The sequence below is a fragment of the Alternaria burnsii genome (genome assembly GCF_013036055.1).
Source record: "Alternaria burnsii strain CBS107.38 chromosome Unknown 731, whole genome shotgun sequence".
Taxonomy (NCBI): domain Eukaryota; kingdom Fungi; phylum Ascomycota; class Dothideomycetes; order Pleosporales; family Pleosporaceae; genus Alternaria; species Alternaria burnsii.
The window spans coordinates 395,551-409,110 of record NW_024066115.1 but is presented as its reverse complement, the minus strand read 5'-3'; the positions used below and the strand labels follow the sequence as shown (position 1 = coordinate 409,110).

The following is a 13,560-nucleotide window of genomic DNA, read 5'->3' as shown; positions in this document are numbered from 1 at the left end:
AGGCCGTATTATTGGAGTGTTGTCGTGCCGTCATGATATTTACTACATCAGCCTCTAGAACGCCGTAGAATATTATGTACAGGTGGAATTATAACGCCATCAGCCCTTTCTATCACACCTCATCTCCTCCTGGTCGACGAAGTTGATGTTTTCTTGTCGTCCTTCTTTGTACTTGAACTCGTCGCCTTAGGTGCTGAGGTTATCGCAACTGAGGAAGAAGTAACCCTAGCTACAGACGGGGGTGAAGTGGTTGTTGGCAGTGCCGTAGAAGAAGCAGTTGCCTGGGAAGAAGACGAAGAAGCCGGTCGAGTGCTGGTCACTAGCGTGCTAGGTCCCTTTCCTCCATTGGCCCAGTAGTCAACAAGAGCGTCTTCGAGCTTTTCAGGTTCTGTGTATGCCTCCAGAGCTTCGAGTTCGGCACATTTCTCGTAAATGTGCTCCTCCTCGTTGTCATGGTCGTTGATATCCTTGGATCGGTACTTCTCCTCCATCGGGTCGATAAACTTGGTTGTTTCGGGGTAGCCGAAATCGGCAAGACTGGTGACGTTAAAAGCAGCCATCATGTCGTGATCTTCGTGGATAAGGTTGTGGCAATGGAACATGTATACACCATCATAAGGAGCGTAACGGGCGATGACTGTAACCTTTTCGTTCACACCAAGTAGAACAACATCCTTCAGGGCCTCTTTTTCGTAGTTTAGGACGCTTCGCTTGCCGCCGGTACGTGTCAGAATCTGGAAATCGACAAGGTGGATGTGAACCGGATGGCTCCAGCCCCCAGATGAGTTTTCAAGCTCCCAGACTTCAACCGCGCCGCGCTGTGGCTTAGCAAGGATGCGGTTCTTGACATCGGCGAACGTGACACCATTGACTGTCCATTGCCCATTGGTGCGTCCGAACTTGAAGCTCCTGTCGATGCCACTCTTCTTAGGTGGGAATGGCACTGTGCGCAGCGAGCCTGGAAGAGCGCCATTGCCGGCTGTGTTTGAGACGGACGTCCCAACAACGAATCGCATAACCTTATCAGTGCTGTTGTAGTCCTCGTCTGCCTGCACGTCACGAGCATTCTTCATTGTTACGTTCTTTCCGGAATACGTGCTGAAGTCGACCACGATCTCCCAGCGTTCGGCCATCGAGATTTCAAGGTTGTCGCTTTGTACAGGCTTGGTCATGAGACCAGTATCCGCGCCGATGACGTGGAAGGGAACCTTTTTAGCTGTCGGGTCCTCGAGTGTGAGCTTGAAAGCACGGCTGATAGCTGTGTTGAGTATCCTGAAGCGGTATTTGCGAGGCTCAACCTTCATGTACGGCCATGGTTGACCGTTAACGTGGATGACATCGCCCCAGAGCGAATCGGTCTCGTCTTTGGGGTCAAATAGTGTGCCATCGCTATTGTACTGCTTCGATGCCAAAGCCAGGGGAACATCGTATGCGCCTGAAGGAAGTCCCAATGCGTCCTCAGCAGGGTCGTGAAGTATGTAGAAGCCTGCTTGTCCGAAGTAGGCGTTCTCGGCTGTGTGATGAATGGCATGGTCGTGGTACCACAATGTTCGTGCACTTTGTTTGTTTGGGTAGTCTGAGGTTCGTCAGCATTGTATGATACGATAATGCTGTTCGGTGGTGCCTACAGTAATCTTTGTATTGACCAGGCTTGGTAGTGTCTTCGGCCCAACCGTCAAAAGGCGCGCGGCTATACGAACCGTGGAGGTGCACCGAGAGATCTTTGTCGCCATGGTTCTTAAAACGAACGATGGCTTCTCGACCCTTCGTCATCCTGAAAGTAGGTCCAGGTGATACTCCATCGTATCCAACGAGTTTAGCAGGCTTCAGCCCACGATAGACTTGTTGTGTGAAGGGCTTCACGTCAACCTCATAGAAGTCAATCTGGTTCCCTGTAGTCTTATTCGTGTAGGTGTACGATTTGGCCTTATCCTTGGGCATGGGAAGCTCGTTTTGAAAAATCTCCTTGTATACGGGACTAACCCAAGCATCATCGCCGGCCAATGCTTGCGATGCCAAGAGGGCTGCAACTCCAATCGAAAAGTAGTTCTTCATGGCGTACGGAAGACGGATGAAGTGGAGTGATAAGCAAGTACGAGTGAACTGGGCTGATGCTTCGTTGTACACAAACGTCTTGAAGCTCTTTATACTCCCGCAGCTCGCTATTTACAACAGCTAAATGGTCTCGAACGCCCCTACCTTGAAGCTGCTCAGCCATTCCAAAAGCCTCACCATACCTAATCGTGTCAAGTCCATCTCTACAAGGGTACTAGGTCACCGTGTGAAGCGGCATGAGACGCCATTTGGCGTTTTCGCTAATATCGTCTGGGTGTGTCGACATTCGCCTCGTTCCCGTACTCTTCGAACTATTTCTCAGGAGAGCTGGAAAAGTGGTATCCATGCCTAAGCAGTGTTCCAGAGGCTTGGTACAAGCAAGGGCTAGGCGATGAACGAAAGCTGGCGAGTCTTGGCATACAGTAGTACGGCAATGCCGTGATGGCGGAAGATTATGGGTTGATATTTTACTCTGCCGAGTGCAGAAGCAAATTAATTTCAAGTACCGAATTGTGCATACGTATCGTTGGATTATATTCCGACTTTGGTAAATCTTCTCGACAACAGGCACCTGACTATTATTTGCTCTTGTTCAACACTCAAGACAGATCATAGACGCCTGATAAGAGGCTGACCAGCTGTGGATTCTGTGCCGGGTAGACCGAGGTTTTCGGGCGAAGCGGTCTTAACTTGGAATGGCTGATGTATAGCCAAAAAAGTCCTCGTCGATGCCTGGCGTTCTACATACCTAGGCGAACGCCTAGACACGAGCGGTCAAGAGGATTAAGGGCCCCCACAGAAACGACCATGGCAGTCTCGCCTTGCTGGGGTTGAACAGTGTTGCCAGCACTCGAGCATGCGTGAGCTATGAGGCACTAATACTAGGTCATAACATCATGCTGGAGACCGGTCAGCTTGGCAGGCTTCTTTGGGAGTCCAGTGGGTCCAAGAATAGCAAAGGTGAGCCCGGGGGACTGGCAGCGGATGCTTGTCATTGCGCCGATGCTGTTTCTGTTCGTCGTAAACAGAGAAGTGTGAAGGGGAAGCTGCGGGAAGAGAGGTCTGGACTGTGATCATGCTTTGATCGACGCTATATTAGCGCCCGTCGGCCTTGGCGTGGAGTTCGCTCAGCCTGTCATTTGAAGCTCTCGACGCCACGACGCCTTTCCAACAGCTCGACCTCAGCTACCCCGTAACGCATCATCTGCGCGGAGATCATGCGTGCCTAAACACGGCTCATTTTCTCGTGTCTTGTACACACAGCGTCAGCATTGCCGAGTCAGAGCGTCACGTGTGCGAGTGATCTTTGGTTATTTTCTTTCATGAAATCGCTAAAAGGGCAATTTTAAATGGATCAGGGTCTGATCGGGGAACAGTGTTTCCCGTGGGTGAGTATTCAAAAACGATTGTAGCCATCGCCACGCTGGCAAGGCTTAATACTGGTGCCACGTCTATGACATTGGCTCGACGTTATGGTCACTTGTTCTCAACAGACATCGTATCACCCCCAGATCTCCGAACGTGTTGCATACAGCATTGTTGAATGCAGGTAGCAGGGTTATCCTGTCGCTATGCTCAAGGAAGCGTGTTCGACACACCTACCTCGCAATCGATTCCGCACCGAGCCTTGCTTTGGCACAGTATCGGAACATATCTAGCATAGGAGGCTTTCCGCTAATCCTCGATCTACCCGCTTACCCTTGCGCAACCCCGCGACGGCACTTGGACACGCGAGAAAGATTACACTAAATCGAGGTCACTATTCCAACAACATACACCGATCTTAGCAGTGTATCCTCGGGTATCCCTACACGTCTTTTCCGAGACAACTCTTCATGTTGTTCAGTGGATGGTTGGCATATTGAAGTACAGTCTGTATAGGCACATTCCACGTCGTCTTTACCATTTCTCTATTGCTTCGCTGTCTTCACGCCACCACAACTCTGAGTCCCACAAGCTGAGGCTGTCAATATGCAATGGCGAGAGGCTAGATCAGCCCATGTTCGACGTCTGCAAAGCTTCTCCATCATAGTCTTTCCGCTGTTGTTCGAGGATACCGCCTCATCCAATATTGGCTTGCAGGACGCCAAGTCCGCTGAACCAGACGCGAAAGCTTGGCTTCCACTAAAGGTATGGAAATACGAAGAGCCTCAGCTGTGGCTCCCGCCGCTTCTGTAATGTCGTGTCCGGTGACCTGGTTAGTCTTCGGTGCTGCCGCTTTGCTCGACCATGTGGCAATCAACGAATGGGGGTCACTTTTCGTATGTCTCGCAAACGCTGACAAACAGTCTCGTAGCAATGGCTACAGTGTCAACTGTAACAACATCTCTATTACCCGGTGGTCTCTTTGCGTTATCTGATTTTTGAAGCTTGTCCGAAATATACAGATAAGATATGCAAAATCGAAGGCACGTATACTGCACCAGACGCACTAGCAATGGCTTGCCATGATTTGTCCAGCAAAAATCCCATTCTGCACTCCTCGTTGTCACTTATGCCGACTGCACACCTTCAATTACTGTCAACATACAACATCCGCTTCACATCACGATCAAGAAAGCGCGCACTACCGGCACCCTTCGCAACGGCGAAGGGCTAGTCGTGATATGCGGGATAGACCAAAACTTAGCATTGCTTTTTCAACTCTTCGCCAAACTAATACCTTTCTGTTAGACCAGGCAGCACAACCAAAGCCAATGGCTTATTATGTAGTTTATCGGCAATTCAGAATCGCTTGAACTAGTATGCCTTCCCTTCGGCATCTAGAACCTTTAGCTCAAAGATCCTGCTCTTCCAAGTACTTTTTCATGGCTGAGGTATTTCCAAACTCTCTGTACGTAACACGTACACGAGGAAGCTTCTGCCTCATAGTCCTGGTGAAGTTTTCTTTGGCTTCATTGATTTCTGTGCTATTTGGTGGCGGTATAGTGTCATGTTCCGTCTCGTCATCATCATCTGAATCTCCGAAAACTTCTGTAGCGGACAACAAAAGCTCAAGGTGCGATAGGTTCTCAAAAGCACGGAAGGTGACATGGTGATACTCGCCTTGATCTTCCCTAGCAATCTCAACCTTTTCCTCTTCAACGTCGTATCCGGGATCTTCTCTCTCCGCCAACATGTACAAGTCCGTCGAATCGACGCCGATCTGGATAGAACGTATCAAGCTCTTCTTGTACTTGTGTTTCTCATTCTCACACAACGACCAGAAGAAGTCTTCCCAGGACGGCTGGCAGCTAAAGGACCAGATGAGGAACCGATGTGCAAGGCTAGCAGCTTCCCTGTAGAATTGTCGGCATACTACAAGGGGGCTAAACGTAGAGTTTTGGGGAGCTTCTGGTCTGATAGTCTGTGTGAAGGCAAAAGTCCAGATGAGATCGCGTAATTCGCGGGGCATACGAAGAAGAGGCGATTCAAGTGCATTCCTTTTGGTGCTGGTATTGTGTTAGTGAGTGAGTAGATTGTGTAGTAATGTGCGACTGACATGGATTTCTGCCAATCGGTCTTGGGCGCCACGTCAAAGATGTTACCGTCTAGTTTTGGTAAAGGCGTTTGCTCTTCTGGTGATGAAGACATATTGTACAGTCTTGGTTTTTGTCTTGGTCCTAACGCGAATATGGAAGCATGTGAAAGTAGAGAACGTATTTGATGGCGGTGTGTAATCTAGTTGATGCAAGATGATGTCACTGCTCATCGCTCACACTCTCTACCCACTGGTTCGCATCACGATCAATCATCATCGTGTACGTCTGAACAAAATCCAGGCAAAAGAAGATCAGATCCAGATCTATTTCATAAGAACTTCACCCTCCCAAACCCCAAACTCAATCTTCCCCCCATCCAGTTTTCCCCTCTCCTCATTAACCCACCCCTGTACCAACATAACGGCATGTTCTCTAATCAATGTCTTTCCTTCCTCGTCAACCAACAAAAGTAATACCATCCACTCTCCACGCCCGTCTTTACTGATCAACGGATGATGCTCGGGTTGCGCGTCTTCGCCAGACCATCGGTACAATGAAGAGTATGGCTTGAGAACCGGAGGCACGGCGGCTTTGACGAGGGTGAATAGGGAAGACTGAAGGGCCTTGGGGACTGTATCGACGTCGATCGTCGTAGTGGCTTGTGGGAGATCTACATGCACAGCGACCATGACAGATTTCGGCCCTTTGCCACTTTTCGTAGTGAGATGTGTCGGTAACATTTGAAACGATGGCTCCATCGCCAGCGATCCCATCTCTTCATACACTGCGAACTTGGCATCCACAATATCGAACACCATCGCTTCACCCTCACCATCCTCCCGGAACCCCACACCCTCCTCCCCCTTCTCCAGGTCCCTCGTCTCCTCCAAATTCAATTTCCGACTAACGCCGTTGTAGCCTTCTGCCTTCAAGTATCCGATGTCAGACACGACACAAGTGTACATGTACTTGGGTAAAGATCCCTCTTTCTCATCATGCGTGTACTGGTCATCGTTCTCTGGAGCGCAGAAACGCAGAGCATGTGTGACTCGACCGGAACCAGTATCGGGTACGTTGAGCAAGTCTCTGAAATGGAGTTTGGTCCAGCGGAAGAATGTACTGGCGTTAGATGGGCTGACGTTGTGGAGGCGAGGTTGGACGAGGAGCAGGCCTTGTTTGGTCTGTTGGGATGGCGAGGGAGGTGAAATCGCGGAAGGCATTTTTCAAGTGTTGTATACAATTTTGATTGAGAAGCCGCTGCCACAACTTTAGATACATCTGGCTATTGCGGCGAGTATATGTGTGTTGAGCTTCCTTTTCATCTCGTCCGTACGCTGTGCATCCTCGGACGGCAATCGCGTGGAGTCCCGGAGTTGCAGCTGCAGGAGCAACCCTGTCTGCATATAGAAAAGCACAACGATTAGCCTAGGTTCAAACTTGGCCCCCGAAGCGTGCATACCGGTCAGAATATGGGGCTTGGAAATGTGCCGTGCGTAAGCTTACGTTGATAGTACTAGACGACGCAGACCGTCTACCGACATACGCTGGGGTTACACCATTTGAAAAGTTGATTCGTTTCAAAGACAAAGTAGATGAACCGCCTTGACAGACAAGCCTCTAATCTTGTGGCGCGGAATTTACATCGCGCTCTCCCTTCCTTTACTAATATTTGGTCCCCAGTCTCCCTTCCCCTAACCCATCCAATCTGAGGTATACCATCGTACAATAAAAGCAAGCACTGCGACTCCCATTGTCTTATGCTGGTACCGCGGTGGTAAACTCCAGTACCCCAAACTCTCCAGAAACAACACAAATGTATCCCTATAGTACCGGTGAATTGAACCGCTTTCCTTGCCAATATGTGCTTTACATATCCTTGGATCTCTAATTCCGAGGCAGATGTAGGAAGATTGTACACTTCTCAATCTCAACATCCTCTTTCTTCGCACCACCACTTTCAGGTAGACCTTTACGGTCTTTCTCTGCAACGATCTCAACTTCAATGCGGTTGACGCCAGCAGCAAGTTTTGCTTCGAAAAGTGGCTCTCCTTTCTTCTTACCACCCTCGTAGCCGGGACTAGGGCTGGTACCGTTGATGCCTGCTGTGACAGGAACTCGGTTTGCTTCGAGTGTCTTGTTGCCATTGACAGTAACAAAGAGGCGGTACATGCGGCTTGTCAATGCAATGGGGACTTTAGGAATGACTTGGATGTACGAATTGGCTGGTGCGACTACCATTGTGGCACTGTACATAGTCTTTTGTTTGTTCGCTGGGATATTGACAGACCATGGTTTGGATGGATTGAGCGCGGGATGAGTATTTAGTGTGATCTTGGGTATCAATGCTTCGTTGATGTCTAGATGTGTTAATTACTGGTTTACTGAATCGGAAATGCCGACTTACCTTTGAGTGGAACCTTCCTGAAACTATCTACGCGAGCCACTGGTGGAGGCGCGTAGTAAGTCGGCGCTTGGTATGCGGAAACGTGGTTGCCATTTTGGAGCCCAACACCGTTTGGATGTGGACTGCCACTTGCCGGACGAGACATATGTTGTGGAGGAGCCATGTTCGGATGTGGTGTTTGTGCAGGGACGCTGAGTCGCGCAGCCTGGCTATCAGGCGCAGTACTGGCTGGCCTGATAGCACTCAAGGCAGGTGACTGTACATCTTGTTTAACACCGTTGACTGCCGGTGGAGACCCTGCAGTCTTGCCCTGCGCGGCGGAGAGTGGTGCAATCGTTGAAGCGACGCCTTTTGGTCCAGTAAACGGATTGGCAGGCGCCGTTGGCGTCGCAGCTTTCGATGGAGTGGCCGACCGGTTGCCCATGCTGTCAAGAACATGTCGTTGTTGTCGCAGAAGAGCGTCATTGTCAACGATGACACCAGGCGTCGCAGAATCACGGGCACTTGGAGTGTTACGTTCTGACCCTGGGCTCGGCTTGAGCTTGAGCTTGAGCTGTTGCTTGGGGGCTGCAGCACTAGACATGTTGAGCTTCAGCTTTGGCTGCGTTGGCTCGCTGACTTTGGACTTGGCTTCTTCGAGTTTCTTGTTGAAGATTTCCTGTACTAGTCAGTATTAAGCAATCAGGAAGTAGGAATAAACTACGTACCTCAAGCTCGAGCGAGAGGTTATAGATGTCGCTGCCATCTTCGTTGTAGATACGAGCATTCTTCCAGATAAGACTGAATGCATCTTCGAAAGCGTCCCAGCTCTTGAACAGTGTATGTCCTGTCGGGGCTTCGCGTCCGATGACACCGCGAACCTTCTTTTGTATGGCGGCCAGCGACATTGGGTCCTTGATCAGCTGGTAGTAGTCTTTCAAGCTGCGCGATGGGAGGTTCTGGAAAGGTAAGAATATTTGTAAGCCTTGACTGGAGGGTGTTAGCATAGAGGCAATCCAGCAGCGAGCATGCAACTTACTCCTCAAAGTCGATAATCTCCCTCACAATCTGCTCCTGTGCTTGCTGGAACGTCTTCCCTGCGTAATCGGCACTGTGGTCGTCGTCGTCGTCGTCTTCCAGCGCAGCAGATGCTGACTGTCGCAACTTTGACGGTGCTGGTGTAGCCGATGCTGCGATGGCGGCCGCTCGTCGGGGGCGCTCAACAGTCTCTATCGTAGCAGGTGTAGCAGGTGTATGTGCAGTTCTTGGGGTTGCCGTGATGCGGGGCGGAGGTCTCGACGGAGTAGAGTTGTCTTCGCCTGGAATCGGGGTAGCCGTTGCAACGTAGTTGCCATCACGGTATGCAGGGTTGTGCTTCACCATCCAGTTTGAGGCGGTCTTGCGAAGACGCTCGGCATCTTGGTATATGACCGAGTTCTTGTCGTTGTAGGCTTTCGCATTGTTGACCAATCGTTTGCAGTCGCTCTCGACTTGAGCCAGAGACGCGTACTCTCCGTTGTTGAGTTTATTCTGGACCTAGATTAGCAGCCGGAAGGTAACGAGGGCATAGGCATGAACAAGGGACGGGCATACCTCAATGGTATCTATAGCAATAGGCAGTTTCGTGAATTCGTAGTAGTCGGGTACTTCAGCCTATGTGCAAGTGTCAGCGGAGGCTGCTCTATGCGGAGAGCGCTGTGGGAACATACCCTGTCTGGAAGGGAGAGGAAATGGACTGCGATGGGTCGTCCGCTGCAGGTTGTCAGTGGAAGTCGCTTGACGTGGCTCCCTGGCGAGTGTGGAAGCTGCCAGTGTGCAAGCAGGTTCAGGAGCCAAGCACGTACGTCTTGTCTTTGGCCTGCTTCAAGCTGTCGAGGAACTTCAAGCCGGCCGTTGTGGTTGATTCGACCGTCTCCGACTTGGAAGGGGTTTCGGCCTGCACGGAAGCGGTCCCCTGTCAGCATTGTTCCCGAGATTGTGTGAGTAGAAATCCTCTGTTCCCGACTGCATCGCCGGCGCGCGCGTGGTGTTGAGGGAGCGATGAGGGGCCGACTGCGGTGATGGCCTACTCGTCGAGCCCCCCAGGTGTCGCGCTTCTGGTCTAAGGACCATCCCGCATCGCGACCATCACGCCTCCTGCATCTCCCAAACACACTCGACGATGCATCAACCACCACCATGGACTGCACGTACCGTCCCTTTTTGTCGCTTCGCAGGGCGACCGTCGTGGTCACCCGCTGCATTGCTGGCCGCCTTGCGCTTGGCCGCGCTCTCCATATTCGGTCAATTCGTGATCGCGTAGTCTGTCTGAGCGGTTTGCAGAGGGTCTCGAGGCGGGTAGGGATCGTGGCGGCGGTGCAGTGAAATGCGCGTTCGGTCGTTAACCCGGTGGACGCGCCGCAGTGTTCAATCTAGGGCTCCCAGTTTTGCCAAGAAGGCGCGCACGGTCCCCTTGCATCACCAGATGCACTGTAATCGTGCTTCATCACAACAAGTCAACGGCAAACCATGGCCACTTTTACCTGCTAGCATCACACTGCAAACGACTGAGTATTACCATTGAATTGTTTCTAGGTAGTGGAGCCTGGTCGCTATCTTCCAGGGGTATACTTGGGAACTGGCACCTCCGCTAATACTGCAGCAATCTCGACATGTTTGTGGCATCAGACCAGAACCAAGGAAAGTCATCCAGAGTCTGCATTCTCACTTCTTCACGGGCTCTGACGCCTTCTTCTCAAACTCCGCACGCGCCTCCTGCTCCTTCATCTCGCGCACCTTGGCTAGTACAACTTCTCGGAAGATGGCTCCCTTGGCAATTCTGCTCAAGCGTCCGGGTCCCTTTCCTGTGCTTGCATTCTCGTTGGTCGCTAGACCCTTGTCCGCTGAATGTGATGCAATGGCTTCACCTGCAGCTTCGCGGGCATTAGCAGGCATGTCTGCCTCTCCGGGTACATCCTCTTCCTCGTCTTCTTGCATCTTGAGCGCCTCGATACGATTTGCAAGCTTGACGAGCTCGATGCCGCGCTTGAGGCGGGCCTTTGCTGCGTATGCCTTGATTTCTGGCACCAAGTTGTGGTCTGTAGCAGTGCTTCCGCTGAGCCAAACGTGTTTAAGAGCAGCCTAGTATTGTTAGTGAATTGCAATGGACGCGAGCTTCTTCATCGTACTTCACTAGTCGGTCGCTTGTTTGGGTCGGGTTCCAGCAGCTTCTTGATGAACTCCTTGGCTTCCGGACTCACTTCCTTCCAGTATCGCTCGTGGAAGATGACGCGGCCGTTCTTGCATTCCTCAATCAGATCCGCAAGGTTCTCTGACCGGAACGGCGAGTATCCACACAGAAGTGTGTATGTGATTACGCCCATGGACCACATGTCAACGGGCTTTCCATGGCCTTTCTTGAGCATGACCTCAGGGGCAGCGTATCCGAAAGAGCCAGCCATGGTGGTCAGGACTTCACTCTTCGAGTCGAGCATCTTGGCGATACCGAAATCAGCAAGGACGAGGGAGGAGTTTGCATCGCGTGTGAGGTAGAGGAGGTTCTCTGGCTTAAGATCTGTTCAGGGGTCAATTACTGGGTTTGTGTTAGAGACTCGGGCCATACCTCTGTGAACAACATTGTTCTGGTGTAGGTAGTTGACTGCATCGAGTACTTGTCGGATCGTCTCAGCGGCGTCCTTTTCTGTGAACTTGCCCTTCTCGCAAATGCGATCGAACAACTCTCCACCAGTCGCCAATTGGGTCACGATGTAGTACTTGTCCTAGTACATGTCAGCTCCACAGCGCTATGGACGATAAATGTGTCGCGCATACCCTCGACTCAAACCAATCGTGGAACTTGACAATGTGAGGGTGCTTCATGCGCTGCAGCATCTCCAACTCATCATAGACCATTTGCTCGTTTCCGCGCACATTCTTCTTCAAGATGATCTTCACGGCGACCTTGCCCTCAGGACAGTCAGCTTCTCGGACAATACCGTATGTTCCAGCGCCCAGTGTCTTTCCGAAGCGGTATCGAGATCTGTGATTGACATGTTCAGTACAAGGAGGAGCGCGGGGCACGTGGGTACAGACTTGCGATCATAGCTATCGGGCTGGCCGTGCAGCTTGTTGAGCATGTTTGTCACTGGAGGGCAAGTCAGTATTTAGTATTGCGATGCGCAACGCTGAGAGGGTAGTACAACTCATGATGGGCGAGCTAATGGGCAGCTATATGACTGCTGCAAGCTTATTCTCAGGCTGAGGGTGAGATTTGGGTTGCCTATCAGGCGCGTTCAGCTGGTGGTGGGGGTCGTAGGTGAGGGGTAAGAAACACTCAGGTAGCAATGCTCTCGTATGAGGAAAAGACAAGGCTGCAAAGGAAGGTCGTGAAAAGGAGGCACAGAACTGAATCGGGTCAGCAACAAAGGTCGAGCGTCTTGGGAGAACTGGAGTAGCACCTAGCCTGGCTGTGGGGCAGGCGCATTCGAGGGTCGTGTCCGCCTCGCGGCCTCCAGGGTTTGAGGCGCAGCGCCAATGGCCAATGGATCAAAAGCTAGCAGCGGCCCCCTCAACGCTTTCTTCACAGCCGTGTTTGTCGCGCTCGACGAACGACATATGCGAGGCTGCCACAAACTGCGAAGACGAGTGGGTGGGCATGGCATACACACTCTGTTACAGCATACACGCGTCCAGCAGGGTCAGCGTCAACGGGGTGTGGCGCCTGTCATCTTGACTCGCAAAGCATGGACGTTTATCTGCTCGCAGCTTCTTAATGATAAACTTCAAGGATATGGACATTAGATGCCTCTTATAGTACGAACGAGTCCGTACCTTTTCGTATTCCAGCTGCCATTCTAGTATATTACGCCGAGACCACCTGAGCAGCCGCCGCTAGACGATTGCGTGCAGCGCATATGAGAACGGTAGTTTCTGTGCACCTCAGAAGGCGCGAGCTTCCCAATGTTCGCAGAACGCATGCGCCACAAAGGTAGGGCCCAGAAGCCGCCAAGAAAGAAGAGAACCGTTCGTCTGGTCCCGCAGGCGCAAGGCTGGCAGGTTTGCATGTGCGATTCCTACGTCATGCCCCTTCCGCGTACATAATCTGGGCCTTGATCGACAACGCCCACCAAACCACGCACATCACTTGTTCAATCTGCCAAATCCCCTTTTAGCAGTACTGCACCACCAATTCCAATACAGACTACTTCACGCATACCGACTTTCTCACCATCCTTACTATGGCGATCGGCATCTTCACCGTCCTCGCCGGCTTGATAGCCTTGGCTGCTGGCTACTTCTACTTCTTCGGTATCTCCCCAGAGATGAAGCGCAAGATGGAGAACCAGGCTCTGAAAACCATGGGCGAGAACAAGATGTCCTACATGGCCAAGGGTAAGTCTTACCATATTTGCAATGCACAATTACTACCTGGGCAAACACTGACATGTTCCAGACCAAATCAACAAGCTCCCCACCTCCGACCAAGAAGACGTCAAGAATCTCAAGCAGAGCATCAGCAACCTCGCGGGTGGTGCTATGCAGAACCCCATCGGCGAACAAGCTGGTGAAACCGCTGACAGACTCACGTCTCCGCTTACCGGTCGCTAATGTGTCTTCTTTGTCTAGTCCGGACAGCGTCCCAGGTCTGGGGTTCGGCAAAGGATGTCTCGAAGAAGGTTTCCG

General features: G+C 51.5%; 5 protein-coding genes across 5 annotated transcripts; 1 reads left to right on the top strand and 4 right to left on the bottom strand.

Annotated features, from left to right (window-relative positions):
- Nucleotides 1-119: 119 nt before the first annotated feature.
- On the bottom strand, nucleotides 120-2,055 carry GT037_006801 (blue copper oxidase cueo precursor; the record flags this gene model as incomplete). Its single annotated transcript, XM_038931848.1, has 2 exons — nucleotides 120-1,576; nucleotides 1,629-2,055. The coding sequence occupies 2 exons, from the start codon at nucleotides 2,053-2,055 to the stop codon at nucleotides 120-122; spliced, it is 1,884 nt and encodes a 627-aa protein (XP_038785320.1).
- A 2,776-nt stretch (nucleotides 2,056-4,831) lies between these two features.
- On the bottom strand, nucleotides 4,832-6,736 carry GT037_006800 (uncharacterized protein; the record flags this gene model as incomplete). The annotated part of the gene is made up of 3 exons (XM_038931847.1): nucleotides 4,832-5,486; nucleotides 5,537-5,715; nucleotides 5,993-6,736. 3 exons carry the CDS (start codon nucleotides 6,734-6,736, stop codon nucleotides 4,832-4,834), a joined length of 1,578 nt encoding a protein of 525 aa, XP_038785319.1.
- A 664-nt stretch (nucleotides 6,737-7,400) lies between these two features.
- Nucleotides 7,401-10,176, bottom strand: GT037_006799 (uncharacterized protein; the record flags this gene model as incomplete). Its single annotated transcript, XM_038931846.1, has 8 exons — nucleotides 7,401-7,873; nucleotides 7,921-8,578; nucleotides 8,628-8,889; nucleotides 8,939-9,429; nucleotides 9,493-9,552; nucleotides 9,609-9,651; nucleotides 9,744-9,853; nucleotides 10,093-10,176. The coding sequence occupies 8 exons, from the start codon at nucleotides 10,174-10,176 to the stop codon at nucleotides 7,401-7,403; spliced, it is 2,181 nt and encodes a 726-aa protein (XP_038785318.1).
- Nucleotides 10,177-10,602: 426 nt separating this feature from the next.
- On the bottom strand, nucleotides 10,603-12,014 carry GT037_006798 (calcium calmodulin-dependent protein kinase; the record flags this gene model as incomplete). Its single annotated transcript, XM_038931845.1, has 5 exons — nucleotides 10,603-11,019; nucleotides 11,067-11,452; nucleotides 11,501-11,657; nucleotides 11,710-11,917; nucleotides 11,971-12,014. The coding sequence occupies 5 exons, from the start codon at nucleotides 12,012-12,014 to the stop codon at nucleotides 10,603-10,605; spliced, it is 1,212 nt and encodes a 403-aa protein (XP_038785317.1).
- A 1,101-nt stretch (nucleotides 12,015-13,115) lies between these two features.
- Nucleotides 13,116-13,485, top strand: GT037_006797 (uncharacterized protein; the record flags this gene model as incomplete). Its single annotated transcript, XM_038931844.1, has 2 exons — nucleotides 13,116-13,269; nucleotides 13,331-13,485. 2 exons carry the CDS (start codon nucleotides 13,116-13,118, stop codon nucleotides 13,483-13,485), a joined length of 309 nt encoding a protein of 102 aa, XP_038785316.1.
- Between the last annotated feature and the right edge of the window lie 75 nt (nucleotides 13,486-13,560).